This window comes from Enhydra lutris, unplaced genomic scaffold (assembly GCF_002288905.1).
Source record: "Enhydra lutris kenyoni isolate GAN:26980312 unplaced genomic scaffold, ASM228890v2 scaffoldscaffold12, whole genome shotgun sequence".
NCBI lineage: Eukaryota > Metazoa > Chordata > Mammalia > Carnivora > Mustelidae > Enhydra > Enhydra lutris.
In genome coordinates, this window is record NW_019154096.1 from 30402908 (window position 1) to 30425529 (window position 22622).

Sequence of the window (22622 nt, forward strand, 5' to 3'; positions counted from 1 at the left end):
GATAAGCTGATTTTTGTTTATTATCTGACAAGACTCAAGATTACACGAAACTGATTTCAGTATGCGTCCCTTCAACCTAATGGTATTGGACTGCTCCTCCCAACTTAACCATCAGAGTTGAATGCCTCCTTGTATTAGATTTATACCCGAAATAAAAGTCACGCGCCATTTAAAATTAGCCACAGTAGTTTGCAAAAGGGTGTGTGTAATTGTGCAGGTTTAAACTATTAGTAAATTGAAAGGTTGGTGTGAGTGATCGCACGTGTACTTGAGCTAAAACTATTTCCAAGGGTGAGTCTAAAGATCTGTTTCTCTTCCAGAACATGATTAATTTGTTCATGCCGGGGCTGCTGACGGTTTGCGGCCAGCGTCACGTCACACGGGTCTTGGCAGGTCTGAATCAATAGGGTCCTATGTTGTCGCTGCTTCAAACTTTCACTGTCCCTTTCTGTTAGACTGAGTGATCAGATATCAGGCAAGACTGAAACAGCACAAAAAAATTCTGAACAGAGAAGAAGCACAATTCTATAAAATTCTCTGGAGGCAAAATGGAACTGATTAGAACCTACATCTGTATTATTTACGTGTGTATGTGACCGAACATCGTTTTTTAAAAAATATGGTCCTAGAACGTGGCTACTCATAAAACGTCTGGGCCCATATCGTCTTGGTGTCTTTCCGAAGAGTCAGTACTCCTGCCCAGGATCGTCTGGAGTAGAAACAAAACCAGGACGATGGGAAAATGAAGCCATGTGCACAAACTCCAGCCTCTACCATATGGAATGATTCAGTCTTGCCAAAAACATAGTCTTTGATGAATCCTTACTGGTTACTATGGGCTTTACTTTTCTGACACTGTTTCTTTTTTTTTTTTTTTAAGTGTTCTGTGAAGGGGTCCTTCTTCCCTGAAGAGCTTTCTGCCTATACACTCTGACCTTAAAACTCTTGAGTCCAAAAGAAAACAACTGTCAGAACAGAACGTGACGTAGCCTGACCCATCTTCGGTAACGGGCCATACCTCCGAGGAGAGGTGCCCTGAGCAGGCGGGCCCTGCTGCTAGAAGGCAGATCTTTAAAACTGTGTGAACACTTTTAATATATTTACTACTCCTCTGGGAACTGGCTACTTTTCTTCCCACTTCAGAAAACACATAATGGGACTTTGTGTTTCAATTTAATGTCCCTTGGAAACGGAAATCTTTCCCCTTATGAGGAAAAAAAAAAAAAGGAGACTAAAGGCAAGAGAGAAATGAATTAGGCAGTCTCCAAAGTACACTGGCTCAACTGGGAAACAGCGACCAAAGCAAGCTCCATAATGATATAATGACCTTTAATGAGTGTCTTGGGAAACAATACGGCCCTAGCATAAAAGACAAAGGGCAAAACCCATCATGGCTCTGCTGACACTAATTCAAAATGATTTTCAGAACAACTAAAGAATGTAAGAGAAGTAATCTGACCCGCCCATCTGACCTCACTTTGATTCAAGGGCCCTTCTCCTGCCATTTCTAATTGTCAAACCCTCTACATTTCACATCTGCTCATATTTAATGAAAAGCCCACTCTCACCACTGCTCTTTGAGTCAACCAGCTCCGTCAAATGGGCACCACCCAACCCCACCACCAGCAAGGAGAGCCCAGGGATTGCTATTGGAGCTCTGCCAGTGGAATTCTGCATAGGGAGAGACATTTTTTAATTGGAGAAGAAGGCTTTATGTGGGTGCGTGAAGGGGCTCAAATTGGAATGGATTTCTTTCTAACTTCTTATTAATGGTCGAAGGTGAGAGGACTCACATAGAGGTGGAGTAAATCTGCTTTTGTTTGATGGCGTGAAGATGGCGGGAAGGCTGATGAAACAGGAGGTAACCCCCACCCCCACCCCCAAGCTGTCAGTACCAGTTAAGCCTTCCACAGAGAGCCCAAAGCTCCATGCTTTCCATGGTGGGGCTGATTTGGGAGGGTAGGGAAAGACAACAGTCTCACGCACAGGGTATTTCCAAGAGGATGGGACAATCCCACCCTAAGTTTTTCTTCTCTTGGCCTCCATCAATGCTTGGATTAAATTGCAGAGTTGAGAATTCCCTCCAATTATGGTTTCTCCTGGATGAAATGAAATTACACACGCTGGGTATCACGGGCCTCACACAGGGGACACACATGTTACTGTGATTGGTATGGGCGGCTCTTCCCAAGACACGACCACATACAGCCCGAATGGCTCCTTCCTTTTCTCCCCCAAATCCCTGGCCAAGGTTTTAGAGCGTAGCGGTTATCTGATAACAGAAGAAGTTGTGCCTTAGGCAAATGGGTAACCCCGGTGGCTGGTGGTTACATTCACTGCCATCAGTCAAAGAGGTGGTCAATCTGTACCACCAGAGCTCACCACTTTGCTCTCCTCACCACCACCCCCCACCTCCAATCTTGAACCTAGTGTCTTGCCATACATCTTAGACAAACAAATTCCTTGTGTGGTGGCAACTGAGCTCACCTTGCATCATCATAGGAACTAGCAAGAATTCTCACGATGAGAATAAAAGGGTAAAGGTTTATACTGGGGCATCAGTACCAAAGATTTGAAAGGAACTTTCTTCCTAGAATTTTAGGCAAATGTGCCTGGGACAGTCCAAAATCCCTCTCGACACAACCTCTTTTAAAAATGAATCCTGTTTCTTGGCACTGTTCTGGAAGGACAGTGAATTTTGAGGAAGAAAAGATGATTCTCTGGTCCTAGATATAACTTTTCTGAGTGACTTGAAAATAGTTAGATGCACAGATTTTGCCTCAGACCTGAACAGCAGGTTCAAACACCAGCACGTGGCCTGGCATACCACTCTACCATATACAAGGATGTCAGGACTCCCTCAGCCCTGGGAGCCTCTACGGGTCACTGTCCCACAGGCACCCCATGCTGGCACTGCCTTCCACACCAGCACAGGTCAATCAGCAAGTTCTTCGCAGGAATAAACGCACAAGAGCGAATTGCTCTTCCCATTCCCCCACCCCCTCGCTGCCAGTGTGCATTAACTCCCGCTGGTGAAAGTTTAGTTCATCCAGCCCTGGGCACTGAGAAGGAGAGAGACCAGGTGGCAATATGGTCACCAGCCAGTGTGCCAGGTGCTTTCAAGAGGAAGGGGCGAAGCACAGAAAAAAGGACTGCCTTCTGTCTCTCGTGCTACCAAAAATGCGAAAATAAGGTGAGACCCGCACTTGAAGACATCCAAGTCTTCACGTGGAAACACAGCCTCTTCTGCCCTTAGTGGAGGACCTGCAACCCAGCCCCTCAGTGTGCGTGCTGGAGCTTTCTGTAACATCACCCAGGAGCCATCAGTAAAATACCGCAAAGTCCACACTGTGGACAAGGACGAGGAAGGTCTCAGGAATCTGCTGCATGTCAGCGTTGCCGGCTGCCAGCTGCCAGACCTTGACCGGTTCTTTATCATCCCTGACCTTGAGGGTGACCAAGAAGACTGCCCTCAAGGTCCTGTGCAGTGGACTCAGGGAAATCATGGCAGTTCGTGGCTTATCGTTTTTGTTGGTTATTTGAATTCACAATTGCTACAGAAGACCTTAGTTTAAGTGCAAGATTCTGTTCTGGGAGAAATAATGATCCTTCGAATTAATTGGCTTTCTGAGGAAAGCCCTGGACCAGTCAATATAGGCTTACAGATTTCAAACACGCTTTTCCAGAACATAGGACACAATCTGGCACTGGAGGAATGAGATACAGGTTAAAAAGACAAGGTTTAAAAAATAAAAGAAGAAATCCACATTCATCTTAACCCAGTTGTATTTTGGAAACGATCTAAGATCACTAAAAGCAATTTTATGGTAGACTTGGCTTGTTCTCTCTACTTGTTCTCTCTCCTTCTTCCCTGCGACCCAAGCCAATGTATAGCTTTGACCTAGATATTAAGATACACATTTCCATGCATCTTTGTGTTAATAGAGTATTTGATTTGCTGTCACATTAATTTCCATTTATATTTATTTAAAGAGGGAGACTACCACTAAGACTCTAATATCACCATCCTGCACGCCATTACCAGAAGTGCAATGAGTTAACAGAACAGGAAGGGAGGCCTTCCCTGGCAGGTACATGGGGACACAGGCAGCGAGGACGACCTATCCATCACCACATACAAGGTCACACTGGGAAGAAAACATCAGCCAAACGGACGCACAAGAACCACAGGGCACACAACACAAGACGGGGATGATACCACAGACAGCACAGACATGGAACTCCGTGTGTCGGGGTCCAACTTACAGGCACGGAAACTGGTGGAGCAATCATTAACAGAGACAGAAGAAAGTGGGAAGGTTCTCTCAAGGGTGTCCATGTTAGCACGCACACGGCCTGACATGCATGAGCAGTCACGCTCAGAGCGTCCGCAATCAAAACAACATGCCCGTCTCATTCTCTTGTAGATGGACATCTTGGCTATCACCATGTGGTTGGATGGAGGAGAGGAAGAGCAGTAGTTAATGGCAAGGTCACACACAGCAAGGCAGCTAGAAGGGAGCTAAAGGGATTTAACACAGGTCTTAGTTCACATTAACAGTCTTGACCCAGAAAAAAAAAAATGCAGAGTGACTGCTGGTAACAGTTTGGTTGTACATCAAAAAAAGTAGCGAAAATATAAATTGCCTTTACCATCCCCCCAAGGCTGTTGTGTATCAATTTTCTCCCCTAGGTAAAGTGGGTGACTACAGGAAGCAGGCATGGCTGATTACAATCGGGTTCTTGGATGAGAAGAAGAGCACGTTAGAGACAGCAAAAATGTAACCAACATTTTTCCCCTGGCGCAATTAATACAGGAGGTCAAAATCTACACACAGCCAATCAATTAATTGCTTATTTGGTACAATAAATGGTTTTTGCGAGATGCAAAATATCTAATATGCAGGCTTTCTAATTTCCATCCATTTCTGGGCATTAGGCAGAGCCTAGGACAAGCTTTCATCAAATTAGATGTGAAACGATTACATGTTAATATGGAATCTGAGGATGCCTCTGCTGAACTTCCCCAGAGTGAGTTTACATGATGCCTACAGGAATTTAAATTTACTCTTGACAGAACAAATATCCAGATCTGTCCATATAAGAAATGCAGCTACTCAAGGCTAACGCTGCGTATTTGACATTAAAGGCAGTTCACAAATAAGAAATCACCAAAAGCATATGAGATGTTGGTCTATTGGAATGCATTTAGCGACTCATGGGTGTATTTTCTGCTTAAAGCTGGGAGAATCGGAAAATCGCGTCTGCTTTTCTCTCCCCACCCACTGAACATGCAGAAAGCCATCAGGCTCTCGGTTAATCATAATTTTTTCTTATACAGAAAATACTGGCTGAAATAGATTAGAGATTATAAAACATGAAGTCAGAGATTAAGTCCCATGTCAAATATCTTACTTGTATTTGCAGGTAGCATTAATAGCTCTTCGAAAGCTGCTATCATAGGTTCTGGCCTGCCTGGGGATCCCGCTTGCGTGCTGACCCCCAAACCCTGCTGGACGTCACCATAGTGGTTCTCAAGACACTTCACTCTTACCCTTCAAGCCAATTTATATTTCAGTCCGAGGAGCTTTTTGTGCCTCATTTTGATGCCACAACAGGCAAACGTGTTTGCTCATCACTTAGCATGAACCAGCCTGCTTCTCTCACAGGATTGGAGAAGAACTTCTATTTATTCCAAGCATCATCGCCAAAGAGTAAGCCTGAACTGGAGAGGTGTTACTCCTGGCACCCACACCTTCCATTTTAAAAGTCATTTTTTCCCCCTCTTTCTTTTTCTTTGTGGAGAATGGTTGCACTCTTACTTTAAAATACGGCTTGTGGTTTTGCCCTCTTTGAATGTTACAGTCACCAGGAAGAGGGGTTTAAATCTCTCAAATGGGTCAAGTCCTGTTCTAAGACCTTTATGACTTGCCATACAGTATATTTGTCAAGCAGGGGTAACGTTATGGTTGTGAAGAACAGGCACTGGGGGAGATGAATGAGAGATCCGTTCCTGTAAACTTGGCTCCCATTTTTAGTGACATGTTCTTTTAGCATCCTAGAGAACTGGTTGTTCAAATCACCATCATGCTCCCCAGCCCTCTTCCATGCGTGGTACATCATTCCTGAGCTGAGCTGAGCTTTTACCGAAGGAAAAAAAAAAAAGAGAAAGAGAGGGAAAAGAAAGAAGAAAAAAAAAAAAAAAAGAAGAAAAAAAGAAAAGAAAAGTTCCACTATAGCATTTGAATTGGAAGACTTCAGAAGGCATGGCATGAATGCGCAGACACCCCAAACGGTAGGAGTTCAAGTCAAGAAAGAGGAAAAAGTCTTCAGCTGAAGACACAAAAGTAAAATTATTTTACACACATCCAGATATGATGGACAACTGGTAGACCGCTTGTTCATTTGGGGGGCTGGTTCTTTTACTGGAAATATTGATTTGTTATTTACACAGAGGTGGGAAACAAAGATAATTTTTTTTTGTTTCACTGTAAATAAATCGTTTTGAAAAAAATTTAATCAAATGCTGTAGCAGAAGAGAAGCCCATCAAACTCTGAAATGCTATGCTTCTCATTAGCAACAGTCCCTGGTTTTCATTTCCATACTGCCATTTTGGGTTCATATACAATAATAGAATCTGACACATTTATAGGGAAAGAGAGTTCTTCTATATATACCGTCTTTAAGGACAAGGGGAGGGAGGATGAGGCGGAATAACTTTGAAACGATTCTGTCAGAGGTAAGCCCATCATAATGGGTGATTTTAAACCTCGTACTTGATAAGGGCTTCAGGAGGAAACGCAACTTCAACCCAGGGCCTCTCAGGAACTGTTTGCAACAGTTATTGCTGGCTGTTCTGGAGACCATGCATTGTTCTAAAATTTCATATTGTTAGCATGCAGGAACAGGCTGAAACTGGTAATCGAAGCAGCAAAAAACCATTTGCTATAGGAAGATTAAATGTTAATTATAAGCAGTCACATTCCAAAGCAGCATATGCATAAAAAAGCAAACATGCTATTACTCGTCATTCCTCCCCAGTGATCATTTTTACACTCACACCAAATACAAAATAGAAATCTCAAAAGACAAACAAGCACCACCACAAAAAAAAAAAAAAAAAAAAAAAAAAACCAGCAAGAATGACCAATGAGAGGCTCAAAGACAAGACAGAAACAGTTAAAAAATGATTGAGCCCCACATGTTGACAAACCTTTGTGAATTACAATGTCTAGACCAAGGTGCCACCGACTGGGAGGGTGGCTCTCTCGCTCTACTTCTGGAATAGTCCATTTTCATCGACAGCCCCCACCCCCAAGATGTCTTCACCTATACACTTCCAGGCCCACCCTCTCAATAGGTAAGGCCGATCTGACCTCCCTTCTGGTGGAGTGATTCATCAGGCTTGACGGATATACCTCCCAGCCAGGAAGAGCCCTCCTCTGGGCCATTAAATGAGTCATGAACAAGCACTTGAACTAAACACGTTTGAGGATTTGCCTGCATGGTAGTAGCTGTTCCATAGGATGTGGACACTGTGTGTAAAATTACACTTTCAAGTTGTAAAATAAAATTTTATCAAAATTAAGTCGTGGCTCTCCTGACTTAGAAGATACCACCCCTTGTCCCCTTCAACCATCTCTGGCTTCCTAATCCTCCTGTTTTGTTTTAGCGAATCACGGATATTCACAATCGCTGGTGTTTTATTTCCATTTCCCCGTGACTGTTTCCTTTGCTAGAGCTGATGTAGGTTAGAAGGTTAATTTCAGATATCAGAGTGCCACTTAACACTCCCGAGGTTAGGTTTCAAAGAGCAACTTTAAGAGTTTCAGTATTTATTTAAACCAGAGCTAAATTTCTTAATCTACTCCCTGGACACATAAAGTGCCCTCTCACCTTTGGTGTTTGCTGATTTTCTTTTTCACACAGCCACCTAACGCTCTCTTCCCAAATCCCAAGCCTCGGAAAAGGGAATTTTCCCCAGGATTTCAATGCAAATGTAGATACAAAGTAGATCTAGAGGGACATCTAGTGGATCTGCATGGAAGAGCAGCTAGCCAACAGACAACTAGCTGGCCTTTCTCTGCAAGGGAGCAGGAAGGGGACCCTGTGTGCCTCCAAGAATTGACATCTTTGCAGTGTCATTTCAGTCCAGTGGTTCTGGACATTCACAGCGGATGTTAGGGGGCAGTGGGGGCAAAGCAGTGAATTCTAGGAGTTGGTTCAAGAGTGGCGACTTGCAAACACATTGGCTCTGCCGCCACGGCTGGTAGACAGGGCCCACGTCAGCAGCAGCTGGCTGGGTCTCCTCGAAGCCCTACTACAGCTTCCTGAGACAGGAAACAGACAAGAGCGTGTCTCTGGTAGGCGTGACTACTGTAGCTACTTGTCATTCCGTCTTAGGGCTTTTGGAACTTTATGCCTAACTAATTGGTCCCATAGGCCAACTTACTGAGGGAAAGCAGAAATATAAGCCTCTGGGGACTCCGTTTTCTCTTTGGCCCACACCACAAGGTTCTTGTTCTTGGACCGGCGCCACAGATTCCAAGAGGTTATGTGGTTGCCAAGAATGAGACCCTGGATCTCACCTTCCTCTGAAGAACTTTGTCTCGGCCCTTTTACAATTTGAGAAAAAGCTTTTATGTGCTTTCCTTCACCAAAATGGAGTGGCTATTCCTCCAATATTTCCATTATGACTTCCTAGTGCTATCTGTAGAGATAAAAATGAGAGTGTTGCCCTAATGGACATCATCAAGGCTATCCGTTTACTCCTAAGTGTTTAAAAATGGGGGATTTCTCAGACCTACTCTCGGACCACTTTTCCTGTGTTTTCGAGGGTCATGATCACGAGAAAAGAAACCTGTAGAGAAGTGGCTGGTGGAGATGTGGCTCAGTTACTGCTCCTTCCTTGCGTCAAACAGACAATGAGCTGTCACGCTCAGGATCTCTGCCGGTTAGCCCTTCTGAGCCAAGCCTGGAACGAAGAGGGAGTTAGACTCCATCCTGTGCTCAGCACCATCTGCCTCCCGCATCAGCAACCAAATTGCCAACCAATTTCCAACAGCAGAATCTTAATTTCCAGGGTGGGCTGGAAGGGGCAGGGAAAGCAGCGCTGGACTGAGAGGCTCAGGTGGAGTTTTCCAACCGCTGGAGAAAGTTTTCTAGATTTGAATGGAGCAAATTCAAAGGAAGACTAGTGTGGAGGAAGAAAATACCCGCTGCTTTCAGCTCACAGGTACTTCTTAGATCACAATGACATGTTTAAAATCAATCCCAGTGGAGGAAGGATGAATTCCAAGCCTGAACCCTGAAGCTACTCTTCACAGGCTCAGCAGCAACTAAAACTAGAACTAGAAGCATCCACGGAATGAAAATGTCCACCGAGGCAGAAGGGTGATGCTTTCGTCTGACGTGAGGCTGGGAATCGGCGAGCGTTCTTTCCAGTCCTGTAAATGAGGAATGATGTCTTCACTTAGTAAAATTCCTCCTATTAGTTTGTGCAGGGAGAAGAAAGATTTTCTGGGTGGTTTTCCAAGAACAGAAAGAGGGGGAAGAGGAAGCTAGTTAATGTCAGTGGCACAAAGTACACAGAACTCGTCGATCCTGCCCTCCACAGCACGCCGTGGCTGTGCAAGGCAGAGGCATTTGGCACCAGAGTTGTTTGGTGATTGACATCCTCTTTTCTGTCTGATTCCGAAGGATCATGAGGTAAAGTAGGCGCCTTTGCAGGTATAAGAGTGGCACATGCCCTCGAGCCATCCGTCCAGGTGTTCTGCAGATAAAGGGAGCCACAGAGTCCATTTTGGCGGCCTTGTGTGACAGACTAAAGACGTCATTGATTTCTTTTGTCTGTACATTAAGCATTCTAGAGCCTCAAACTCAGAAGACTAGCCAGAACCAGATGACCCCCTCGCACAGCGCCAAGGCAATCAGAGTTCTGAGTGCTGAGATATCTCCAGATGCCAGGACTGCTGGACTGAACCGATCTGTAGGCTGGGTATCATGTTCAGTGGAGTATCACGGATGTGAGTACAGACCCGACGACGCTCACTGCTGGTGCCACCGAAGGCAGCACTGCTCGGAGTCACCCACAGAAACACTGGCCCTGAAATGGCCACATCTTGTCGGGTGAGAGGGGCCCTACTCTGTGAGTAAGTTAGGGGCTCAGAGACTTACATTCACTCGTTCCGACTTCTACCTAGCTCACTAATGAAATGGAACATTGTCCTTGAGCCAACGTTTCCACCTGAAACCAGTAAACAGATCTTCCAAAAAGCCTAACACCCACAGCAGAACTGGGTATGTCCTAGTGGGTACTGATTGGAAGGGGAACTTTGTTTTAAAAGCAAGGGAACTTCATAGACTGTAGGAAATAATTACCACTGTGGAAATACTTGTGTCCAGTAAGGGGGCTTAACATACTGACAATACCAAAGTCTGGTATCCAATTAATTCTCTAGCAAGCACTTTCTCACATAGAGAGGTATGAATATTGTATTAAACACATCGCTCTCTCTAGAAAATATTTCTATGCTTATATATAAAAAAGGTTCATTTTAACATATAAAGTACTGGTACGTATCATATATATATTGCAACCCAGGAATATATATGTAGCATATGTGTTTCCTTCAGGATACAAATTCAAGCTCAGTAGCAGAGACCAGGTCTGATGTATCAAAGGCAAGCATGACAATGACCCTCAGTTGACGAGGCATCTACAGCTAGAGTGGTAATTACCTCAGCCTACTCAGCATCCCCTAAAGGTCCCGAGACAAGGTCTTCAAGAGAAACACTGTGGTCAAGGTCTTATTTTCAAATGGAAAAATAAGACAGCGCCAGAAGCTGGCAAGAGGCTGTGGGATGGGAAGATGAACGGAGGTGTGGAGAGGGGGTCCCTGTTCTGGGGAGGGGGTCTCTAGCTCCAGGCTCCTCTGCAGACCATGTTGGATGAGGGAATTGGGGCATGATGTCACTGCTACATGCAACATAAATACCAAAAGAAAAAAAGAAACTGAAACTGTACAGAAAATAAAAGAAGTATCTCTTCTAGAGAAAGACAGGGGGAACTGGACTCCGGGCTACTGGGAACCCGTTTTACTCACAATATATCACTACCAGTGTGCAGTTAAAATAGAGTAGGGGCCGTATTCCAAGGCAGCAAAGAGAAAAAAAAATAAATCAAAAATATGTCAATGATTAGAAGTTCAAGAAAATTCCTTCAAACACATCAATTCAGACATGACTTGTCCCCTGGGAGTCCACCCTTTGGCAAACTTTTACAGGCTGGGGGAAAAAATGTAAATCATTAGACCAGGTTTGTTATACAGAAGAAGAAAATGGGTAAATAGTAGATTCTGAGAACTTGCTCCTTGGCCAGACAGCTGAATTTGACTCTCTTCCTTGATGGAATGCTATGAAGAAATGGAAAGAAATGCAAAAGTTAAACTATACTACCACAGAATTTCCAGAAATGGAATGTCCACACTCAGTATTTCTCCAGATAGTATGGCATGAAATGTTCAAGGCAAATGGGGAGGTGAGGGTGGGGTTGGAAGGGGGAAGAGCTAGGTTGGGAGGGGAGGGTTAGGAAGCTGTGGATAAAGACCAATGACTGTCACCAGCTCTGACCTCATGGAGGTGGATCATTCTAGAATTATTAACACCTGGCCTAAGAGGTTTGGACCAATGACTATGTGGGTCAGCTGCCCTCTCAACCTAGGGCACTGGGCAGTGTGCAATCAAAGGCACAGGAACTCCCCCCCCCTCCCCCGCCAATGCATCATTCACAGTTCTAGCTCCTTCTAATGAAAGTTTCTTTGCAACAAAAAGCTATCTTCCCCAATTTCCTGACTTGCCTGGTATGCATGGGGAGGTTCATGTTTAATCATTCACTTTATTCTGACTGCCCCTTACATGTACACATCTGCATCCTGCCCTCTGGAACACAGGCTGTTATGGCCTTTTAATTAGAACAATATTTGGACAATTTTGATTGTTATCAAACATTAACCTCACAGCCAGAGGCCTCTATGAGATGAAGAGTCCAAGAGGGAAGGGGGTACAGGGAGCCAGGGGCAAGACCCCCGTCATGCCGGCTCCACTTTGGGAGGCAGTCCTTCCATGCCAATCCATGCCATGCATGGGGAGAGAGCACACACGTCACCAGCTGAACCAGCTCTAAGGAGAATGAAGAGAATATGATTATTTCAAACAATTGTGTGCCTCTCCCTCCAGGATGAAGTTAAAGTCAACTGCTGTTTGCTTGCCTGGAACCAGGGTGCCAAAATATTCTAAAGTCCAAATCCTCATTTCTAGGGACCTAAAAGCTTTCTGCTGAGTTCCATTGCAGTGCCTAGTGGGGAACATCCAGTATCAGAGACACTTTCTCCCCATCATTCCACCTTCTACCCTTGCCTTTATTTAGAGTCTGTTCTCTGCCACGTCACCATGGAGGTCATCTAATACAGGAATTGATGATGTTGTGTCCTTGCTCAAATCTCCCAGTGGCTATATCAATTATAGGACTAAAACCCAAGGTTTCTCATCATAGCCTCTGACTTCCTGTATGACATCATCTCATTCCACTCCTTCCCCATTCCCACCAGCCCCCCGGCCTTCCTTCCTTCCTTCCTTCCAACACTTCAAACTTTTTCCTGCCTCTTGACCTTTGCCCTTGCTACCAACCTGGACAAAGTCTCAGCTTCAATGTCACCTTCTAAGGGAGGCCTTCTAGACCTTTCTGGCTAAAGCAGCATCCTGACAATTTCCCCATACCCTGTCTCCTCTCTCTTCATGACATTTACTCTATGTGCATTTAATGGTTTGTATGATCATTGTTTGTCTCCATTCACTAAAGTGAAGACTTCAGAAGAACACTGATGTTATCTGGTTCACCCCTCCATCCCTGGCACCAAGAATCCACCTGGCACAAAGAAAGCACTCAGAAATATGTGGATGGCTAGTCAATAAGTGAATTTCAGTGGTACTCCATGGGACCAGGTTCTGTGGCACATATCTAGTCATGGATAATTGGCCCCAACACTCTCCTACATTTCCCAACCCCCTCCACTACGAGAGTTTCCTTACAAAGGAGTTGACCCTTCTGTATTTGTTACTCTCGTTGACTTTCACCTTGGGATACTGTGTTCCTCTGATGGAAATGATCTGGGGGATGCCTGCTTATCTGAGCTGTGTTTCTGTGTGCACGGCCAACCAAGCAGGGCTGGGATGGACGTCCTGGTGAGGAGGACTTTGGCGTCAATGAGTTTAGGGGATCAGAAGTAGAGTGGATTTGTTCTGGGCCTTACATACCCTTATATGCTCCCCTTAGGTTGTCAGAATCAGAGAATTCTTAGACCTCAAGAACTTAGTGTCTCTTTGACTGAGACCTCAATAAATACTCATCTTAGTAAGGTGTCAGAGCTGGGGGGGAACGGGGCCGTGCGTGTAGAGTCAGTGAAGAAAGCAAAACAATGGGCCTAAGCTGCCCCAAACTTGGGAACCAGCCTCGGAGGATTTCTACAGAAACTCTTCTGGACCAAGAGCGCTCCCATGGGTATTTGCCTAAAAGATCGAGTGTCTTTGTGCTGCACCAGAGCAATATTTATATCTTAACTGGTTTTTCATTACTGTGACCCCTTTAGGAATGCAGTGAAAAAAGCCCTAACTTTGGTTGGCATATCCCAGGAATAGTGCTCTTCTATCCGGTTTCTGCTTGTGAAAAAGTATTTTATGGGGCGATCTTTTATAACTGTGATTCTACTCTTCAGACCCAATGTCATTGCCTTGCCCTTCTCTCTTGCAAAAATCATCAGAGCACTGAGTGCACAGCATGGAAAGGCCTTTGGGTGAGGCTGAAGCCCTGTGTGTTGGGTCTGTGTGACTCTTAGCAATCTCATCCTCCCACTAAACTTGGAGACTTAGTTTCCTCTTTTTGTAAAATGGAATTAATGACATCCCCTGACAATTACCCAGAGTTAGGGTGAGGATCAAAGAAAATAATGATCATAAATAAGGCACTCTGAAAACACTAAATCACCATAGGAAGGAAGGCATCATTATTATTGTTTTCTTTAGGGTCGTGAACAATTTCTATTAGGCAATACAACATAATGGCCTCAAGAGGCATGGCTTTCTCGAGGCATGCTCACTTTAAGTCCTGGTTTCTTGGGAGCTCATGATCCAACGTTCCTGAGTTACCATATCTTTCTCAAGAGGTCCCATTGACAAGCTGCTTTGGAAGAGATTTGAGATGGGATATGCCAGAAGCTACTGAGCCCAATCTAGTCTACCCCAAGGAGCAATGGTGTTTGAGGTTGGTTACTGGAGCAATGGCAAATAAAGCTGATTGGTGATGCCCAAGTTCTCTTCCTGGGCCAGTCTGAAGAAACTACAAGGGAAAATTCTGGATCTTGGTATCAAACCTTACAGCAGTCCCAAATGGAAGAAGAGTCATCTCCCATTCGGGAGACAGCGTCCTCGGACTCAGTTTCCCTTTCAGCCCTAGAGCAGCCATCTTCACACTTGGTGGTCCCACATCCACTGGAAATCACTATGTAAAAATACTTCCTCTTCCATGGTCTTAGCTGCCCTCCTTTTCATACACCGCATTGACCACATTCAAGTGGACACAACCACCTGGGCCTCCCCCCAGGGTTCAGAGGTGGGGATTAGGCACCAGGTTCACTCAAAGGTGTTGATGGTGGTGATTTTCCATCCTCTGCTCTAATAAAGCAAGGACAAGCATTTTTTCATGTCTCTTTAAACTGCTGGGTGAAACATAAACATATTCAAGAAACCTCTTGATGTTTAGTGTTTCTTTAATAGGAAAAGGAGAAGAGAAACAAATTTGGGGAAAGGGAAAGGGGGGGAGGGGGAAAGAAACACTACTTACGCCGTTTGCAGCCGCATTTTTTTATTCTTTTGGGATCTGTGATGTCATCATGACAGGCCTTGCAGTAAAAAAATGCCCTGGAGAAAGAGAATGGAAAAACTGACACATTTCATAATCCGCCCGAATGAAACGAGCACCACATTTCCTCCACCGTGGTGCCAAATTAATGAAACACGCCGGCACTAATTTCCTTTCATCTTTTGAAAGGTTTAGACGTTTACAGACAGAAATGTTTGTTGCAAGACCTTTTATTTCAGACACAGGATTCTGCAATTTGAGTTAGTGCTTCTTTTAATAAACTTTCCTTTGAAAAGGAACTGGGGGAATGGCTGCTGATGGGACACCCTGGGTCTGCTTGTCTTTCATTGTTGAGCACAGCATCCAGTGCTGCTCGTGAGAACATGTGGGCAACCAGCCCCAGGCCCTTGGTGGGGAAGTTGAATCCATCTCCGAAACCCTCGCTGTCTGGTCAGGTATTTATGGAAGGGGCCGTAAGGAGAGAGTTCTGCTATCAAATAAAAACTTAAGCCTTATCACTCAGAAAACACATTTCTTTTCAAAATGAGAGAGGTTAAGGACACAGGTGGACAGGCAAAGACAAAAGCTGTGAGTCAAAGGTGTCCTCTGTCAAATTCTTCGGGCAGTTCACAGCCCACGTTTGCTTCCATACTGGAAGAACCAACTCCCATACTCTCCAGCCCTGAGAACATGTAATAAATGGAGGTTTTCTTCTCATGGTAGAGCACAGCTCAGCTGAGCATCGCAATGGGGTGGGCAGAGGGCACTCTAGGGTTGGGTACCCAATGAAAGCAACCAATAAGAAAATCCCCTTGACTCACTTAAAAATCAAGGTGTGATTACCAATCACGTTGGCTGTGTCAAAGATACTCTGGATGAGACAAAACAAGATCATTCAAGCACAGAATGCAAAGGACCTAGAAGAACAGCATTGAAGGCCTAGATACTTTCAGGACAGGGGCTGTACTGGGATAAAATTTCACTGGAACAACCTCACAAGCTCTGGACATGGGGACCAACAAAATCCTTGGCTTCACCATTCCCAATGTAAAATTGAATGCCAGGGATAAACATGGTCTTCCCTTGACCAAGACTATAAAAAAAAGAAACACAATTCTTGACCATTCTATTCCTAGTTTCCTTTTTATGTGTTCACAGAACTTGGACATGATTGGCACCAGGTACAAACCAATGTTAAGACTTTGGGATCTGGGGGGTTGCCTGGGTGGCTCAGTGGGTTAAGCCTCTGCCTTTAGCTCGGGTCATGATCTCGGGGTCCTAGGATCGAGTCCCGCATCGGGCTCTCTGCTAGGCAGGGAGCCTGCTTCCTCCTCCTCTCTCTCTCTCTCTCTCTCTACTTGTGATCTCTCTCTGTCAAATAAATAAAATCTTAAAAAAAAAAAAAGACTTTGGGATCTGGAAGAGACCTTGGAAGTCCCCAGGACTCCGTGTCCCCATCTGTAAGTTGAGGAGGTTGTCACAACCTGCCCAAAGTCATCCTGTGCTGGGCTCAGCTGGCCGCAGGACTTCTAAATCCAAGCCCAAAGCTCTTCATGCATTAGCAGCTCATTCACTGTTTCTTTAAATGCCAGTGTTCATCCATGTTGAGAAAGAAGAAAGAAAGAAAGAAAGAAGGAAAGAAAGAAAGAAAGAGAGAGAGAGAAGGAGGGAGTCATGAAGGGAGGGAGGAGGGAAGAAAGGAAGGAAAACGGTAGCTGATTGTTTGCCCTGAGTGGCCATGTGGCTAAAAAAAGGGGAAGGACAGGAATGGAGGAAGCCATTTTGTTTCTGCCATTTTCTCCCCCATATAATGTTCCTCCATATAATAATGTTTCTCCATATAATAATAATGACAAGAGTAACAGGGAACATTTATAGAACACAGACTGTAGGCCAGGTGCTATTCTAAGCACTTTATAAGGATTAATGAATTTGATCTTCAAACAACACTTTAAAGGAGTCATGATTATTATCTCTGTCTTACAGACAAGGAAACTGAAGCAGAGAGAGATTACATAACTTGCCCAAGGTCATGCACAGTCAGCATTCAAGTCCAGACAGCCTAGTCCCAGAGTTCAAGGTCTTAAAGACATTTCTAATAGAGGATGAAACAGTGATAAGTCTGATTAGACTGTTGAGAAGATCACGTAGATTTTTACTTCATTAATTAAAGCTAGATTCTGAAAATAAAGGTAAAGTTAAAGAGTGAGATGGGGCCAGGGAGTGGGGGTGGGGAGGGTCTCTGGTCCACAGTCCTGGAGACACATCCCCTACCTGGAGGGAGCACGGTACCTAAGCTCCAGTTGAGTTTTGCCAGGTTGCACTTCTTTGCAAGCACCATGCTCTTCCCCACCCACTTCTGTCTCTCTCATACTCAGCTGGCAAAGCCCTCCCCTCACTGTACACCTCAACCTGAGCAGCCAAGTGGTCAGGAAAGGAAACACAACTGTGCTGACTGATCTTACTTAAAATCCATGGCCATGGATTCCAGAGGACTTTTCACACACCTCAGGCCTCCTGCATATCCCCTCCTTCCACCTCGACCCTCTCTGCTCTCCTCCCCACTTCCTCTCCTGCTGACTCCACCGCTTCCCCAAGTGGCCCTCAGCTGATGATGTTGACACACACATCATCGAGAAGACCAAATTTCCATACCCTGGAAAGCCAGTGTTTAGGGTCTCCTTGTCCTCTGGTGTCCTGTTCTGTTCGGCCAATGGGAAGAGCCAGCAGGAAACTGGAGGATGGGAAGGGAGAGTTCCCCCCTGCTGAATCATGAGTTGGTGGTGGCCCCATCTCCACACTAGAGAGGGCTCAGCTCCTGCCAAGCAGCTTTTCCTACACTACAACTTCTCTCTCCAGGCTCTGATAGCTCTTTCCCCTTGACTCGTAGATTCGGGGCTGAGAATGGCTCCCCTCTGTTGCTAGCTCTGGGGTGCTTTACCATTCCTTGTTTGTTCTTCCTAACTCTCTGCCCACAACTTTATACGGTCCCTTCATAAAACTCCTCTCTTTTCTTATTTAAGTGTGTCATCTGCTTCATCTGTCATCTCCCTGCTACAGCACCCAAACTGATACCTCCAGCCTTCATCTTTTCCCCCAAACTCTAGAATCTTAGATCTAACTGCCTTGATGACATCTCTATGTTTATGTTTGGTTACATATCGCCTACTTAACATAGCCAAATAGAATTCTTAATTTCTTATGCCCCAAACTTGCTCCTTTTCTAGCTTTCCCCTTCTTGGTAAGGTGAGGAGCCAACATCCACCCAACTGCAGAAGCTCCAAATCTAGGCTCCATTCTTGATTCCTCTTTTTCCACCTTCTTTCTTATATGCAGTCCACCAGGGGCCCTCCAGACTCTCTAGTAAAATATATTATGGCTCGGTCTCCCTTCTCTTCACCTCCACTCACTCATCTAGCCCACGTTATTCCCCCTCAGTTACACAATGTAGTCTCCTTGTCTCTGGACCCCCTCCCTTGTTGCACTACATCCCATTCTTTAGAATAAAAGGGAAAGACCTTTCAAAATGTAAATCAGGCTACTTCACGCCCAGCTTAAAACCATCAATGACTCCATTTTATAACAACCCAACCCCTGCATCAAGTCCCATGGGAGCGAGCCCTGCCTTTCTCTCTCACCTCCTCTCCCCACACTACTCCCTCAGACACACTTTCCATCCCTTGGCTTCCTGCACACAACACTGTCTCCACCTTGTCCCCTCTTCCCTTCTGATCTTTATGTGATGGACTCTTTCCCATCACCCCCATTTCTGCTCAAATGTGGCTCCTTTTAGAGCAGCCTTCACTTAAACACAATCTAAATCAGTGACCTAGCTGCATTAATTCTTTGATTAATGTACCATAAATAAACAAAACTGCAATTCTCTCCTCCCTAGAACATGAGCCTCTGGGAGCAAGGGCTTTGTTTCACCACTGCTCCCCTGGCACCTGGTACAGAGTGTTCTAGAAAATGAGTGACCTGCAGACATTTGATGGATGAACGAGTTTGAGAATACTGTCCAGTAACGCTAGATCTGCAAGTTTTTCAGGAGAAACCAGGAACAGGGATTTTTAAATAAAAGATGAGGAGGTCTTCCTCTTGGCAACTCATTTATTTGTTAAAATCGTGAATCAAACGAATTCTGTCTGCAAGCCAAACTCGGTCAATGGGGCACCATTTTGTGATTCCTACATCATAGACTATGGGCCAAGTTCATTTAAAAAGGAAAATATTTAGGGCAAGGAATAGGGGACAAGTGACTGAATGTTCACCCCAAAGTGAATTTTCTAAGATTGGAATGGATGGTTTCACTCCTCTTTTCCTATAACAGGGCATCTGAAAGTTTCTGTGAGCTAAAAATCCATTAACTTCTTGGGTTGCTTTTTTGTAGGAGAGGGTACAAACTCAATCCTGGATCATCATAATCAACTTTTCCATTTTTACAAAACTTGTTTAGTTTCATTCAAATCTCCAAGGCCCTTTCTGTGGTTTTCTGCAGTCTTCATCTATTTGAAATCCCCTAACTGACAGCATTTGCTCTGACACATCACACACTATGGAAAATTACAGGCTGGTGTTGTAGCTGATTGTGTCAGCATGTATTTGTGAATACCATAAAGCACTGAAATGAGACATATTGCACTCCCTAATACAGGAGGTAATTTGTTTTTTGGACTGCCTGGTATTTGTGACATTCATTAGTGAGAGATGCAATAGGAAATAGAATTACACAAATGGGAGTTTCGTGTTATATTTGCTATCTGGGAGGTACACGTGATCTACAGCACCGCTGTGCTCCCCAGCACATCCCCCCCACCCCATACAGGCTGTTGAGATGCTGCCTGTGTGTCTCACAGTCTAGATGTGAGCACAACCTTCTATTCCAGGGGACCTGGTCAGGGATGGGGGGGGGTCCTCAGTCCCATTCATCCCCACTTTCTGCTCAGGTGGACCCAGTTCTCTAGGTACTCCTGAAGAACAGTCAAGATCCATGAACTGGATACGAAGGTTTTCCTGTTTCCATCTGAATAATGGCAATTCTTTCCCAATTTGTCGAAGTAAGTTTAAGCCATTAACTCAGTTTAAAGAATTTTACTTTTTTGTTGTTTTGTTTCTCTGTGTTTTTTTTTTTTTTTTTTTGTTTCTCCATTGCATTTTTTTCCCCCTAAAAGCTTTTATAACTAGTATGGTTAGTTTGCAGGAATTGGTGAAGAGGAAAAAAGTAATCATCAGCTGTCGAATATCCTGGTTCTGTGCTCAGCACGTCAGGCTCACCTCTTGGCACATCATTAAGAAGGTAAGCTCTGGCACTGGACTTCCTGGTTTTAGATCCTGGCTTTACTTCTCATGAGTAGTGGGGCTTGGGGCAAGTTAGCTCACCAATCTGCATCACGGTCTCCTTATAAGGGAACAAAAATAGTAATGCTACCTATCTCACAAGGTTGTTGAGAGGATGACGTCAGTTCACGGTAGCTGGTACTTAGAGCAGGGTGGGCACACATTAAACTCTGCATATGAATCTGCTAGTATTATTAAATTTGGTAGAAAGTGTGGGTTTGGGGAAAAGGAAAGACCATTTCCAATCTGGGCTCTGCCACTTGCTTATGTGCTATATAACCTTTGGACAAATCATTTATCTCAACCTTACAGATGAGGAAACCAAAGCCCCAAGGGTTGTAGAAGACTCATCTTATGAGGTTATTCTGAGGACTAGCAACAACAAATGTAGAACAGTTAGCACAGGCCTGGCTTTGAGTGGGAACTCATTACATGAAAACAATAGGCTTCCATAAATCATTTATTTGAAATAATTTTCATAACATAATTGTTAAAGTGAGTGGCCGACTATCAGGGCCACATTTTCTGCTAATAAGTTTTTCAGAGTTCATAGGATAGACTCAAATATAAAAATATTCCATGGTGTTCTCCAAAGAGCCCTGTGATTGTTAGGCTGCTTAAACAGGTTTAAGGACACTAAAAAATGTGTCATAAAACACTGAGGTCAAGGATATCCTGAGCTGTACCTACAGAGGCTGAAGAATTGAACCTGACAACTTCAACTCCTTGCCTAGAAGGCCACAGATAGAAATACAGCTAACTGAATATTTCATCTGAAATTAACCCAAACCTTTGGAGATTACATTTGGCACTTAGATTAGAAAGCTGATAATACACGAGTCAATCTGCCTAGACAAGGGACTAGACAAGGGACCAGTTGTCCTGTGTTACATTGTTGTGGGTCATCAAGAATCAGGATGACTCTGAGCACTTGCTTCAGTTCTCTGGGACTCAATTTCCTCCCTTAGAAAATTTTATTTATTACTCTAATTCAAAGATGTGGAATCAACTACGTGAAGAGGAGTTCATGGAAACATCTGAAAGCATCATCTCTTTTTCCTAAGACTGGGCACCACTGATGCCCATGGACACATTAAGAAGTTTTGGGTTTAGGGCCCTCTACATATTGAAAGCATGCCCATCACAGTGGATCAAGAGGTCTATGGCTGGGCCAGAAAATAAGGCAGATAAATATGAACTCTTACCGTTTAACTTCTTTGGCATCACTTGCGATGAAAAATCCTAAAGTGCCTTCTTGGATCTTAAGATGGTTTCCAGGGTTAATTAATATACTGCTCAGTGAACAAAAACAAACAAAGAAGACACATTTGTGAGGTCACGTTCTGAACAAAACCTTGAAGACTACATTGTACTATTAATTGTATAGGGGGCCCACTAGTCTAGTGCTTTTCCCAAAGATGTTGTCTAGAGCTTGATGTCCACAGTCCCGGACATTTAAGTGGATGATGCCATTAGAAGGCTCTACTGGTCAATTCCCAGGTTGGCATACTCCCAGTTGCAGAAATCAAAGCACATCTAGGTTTCAGGGCTGGGGTGTATAATGGGGTTGCCATCGTGGGCTTCTGATCTGATCCGCAGCCCTTAGAAACTTCTATTGATGGTCAACATTGCATGTTATTGGTCTAATAAAACTATTGCTGTAACAATTTTCCATTAGATGACAGAGCATTAATGGGACCCCTATATGCATCCAGCAACATACACGTACACATGTATTACTGCAGGGAATGGTACACGACACCTGTAACCAATGCAGAAGCAAACATCACATCTGCACAATGTTGGTAAAGACATGTACGTGGGCTCTGAGGGCAAACAGTGACAAAAGAAAAATGCCAGCAGTTGGAAATGATTCCAGTCTGCTTTTACCAAAATGCATGGGAGTGTTTGAATAAAGTGTGTGTCTGGTATATCCTGATTGGGGCAAACTGTAATTAAAAAACAAATGCAAATCATCCCTAAAAAAAACCTTCCCTTTGCAGGGAAGTGCAGACCTAAATATAGACAGTCCTATTTCAAAGTGTTATAAATAGATTAGCTGACCAAGTTGTGCTTGGACTGAAAAAAAAAAAAAAAAAAAAAAAGAGAGAGAGAGATATGTCTCCTCATCTAATAAATGAGTGAAACAAACAAGTTTAATTTTCTGCAGATCAAGAACAGAATGCAGGAATGTATTATAAAGAGACTGAGAGGCTTTGGGCTTAATGGACAGGGAATTTAGGTACTCTGAACACAGCAATAGATACAACAGAGGAATCTCTGATCTGAAAAGCCGGCTTTGAGGTCATAGATGTTCGGAATCAGGCTAAAGGAAGTCCGCAACTGTCTAAGACAATCAAAATGGAGGAC

General features: G+C 44.2%; 1 protein-coding gene across 17 annotated transcripts in view; it reads right to left on the reverse strand.

Annotated features, from left to right (window-relative positions):
- Positions 1-22622, reverse strand: part of LOC111144685 (potassium calcium-activated channel subfamily M alpha 1) — a 726020-nt gene that overhangs the window by 118531 nt on the left and 584867 nt on the right. For 8 of the 17 annotated variants that reach the window (XM_022499101.1, XM_022499106.1, XM_022499097.1 and 5 more), the window contains 3 exons: positions 21458-21544; positions 14898-14974; positions 11107-11115 (listed from right to left, as the gene is read on the reverse strand). In XM_022499101.1, the coding sequence (XP_022354809.1) occupies positions 11107-11115; positions 14898-14974; positions 21458-21544 (173 nt within the window). Of the gene's footprint in view, positions 1-4266; positions 4441-11106; positions 11116-14897; positions 14975-21457; positions 21545-22622 lie in introns of all 17 variants that reach the window. The other 9 variants (XM_022499102.1, XM_022499098.1, XM_022499095.1 and 6 more) reach the window with 2 other exon arrangements.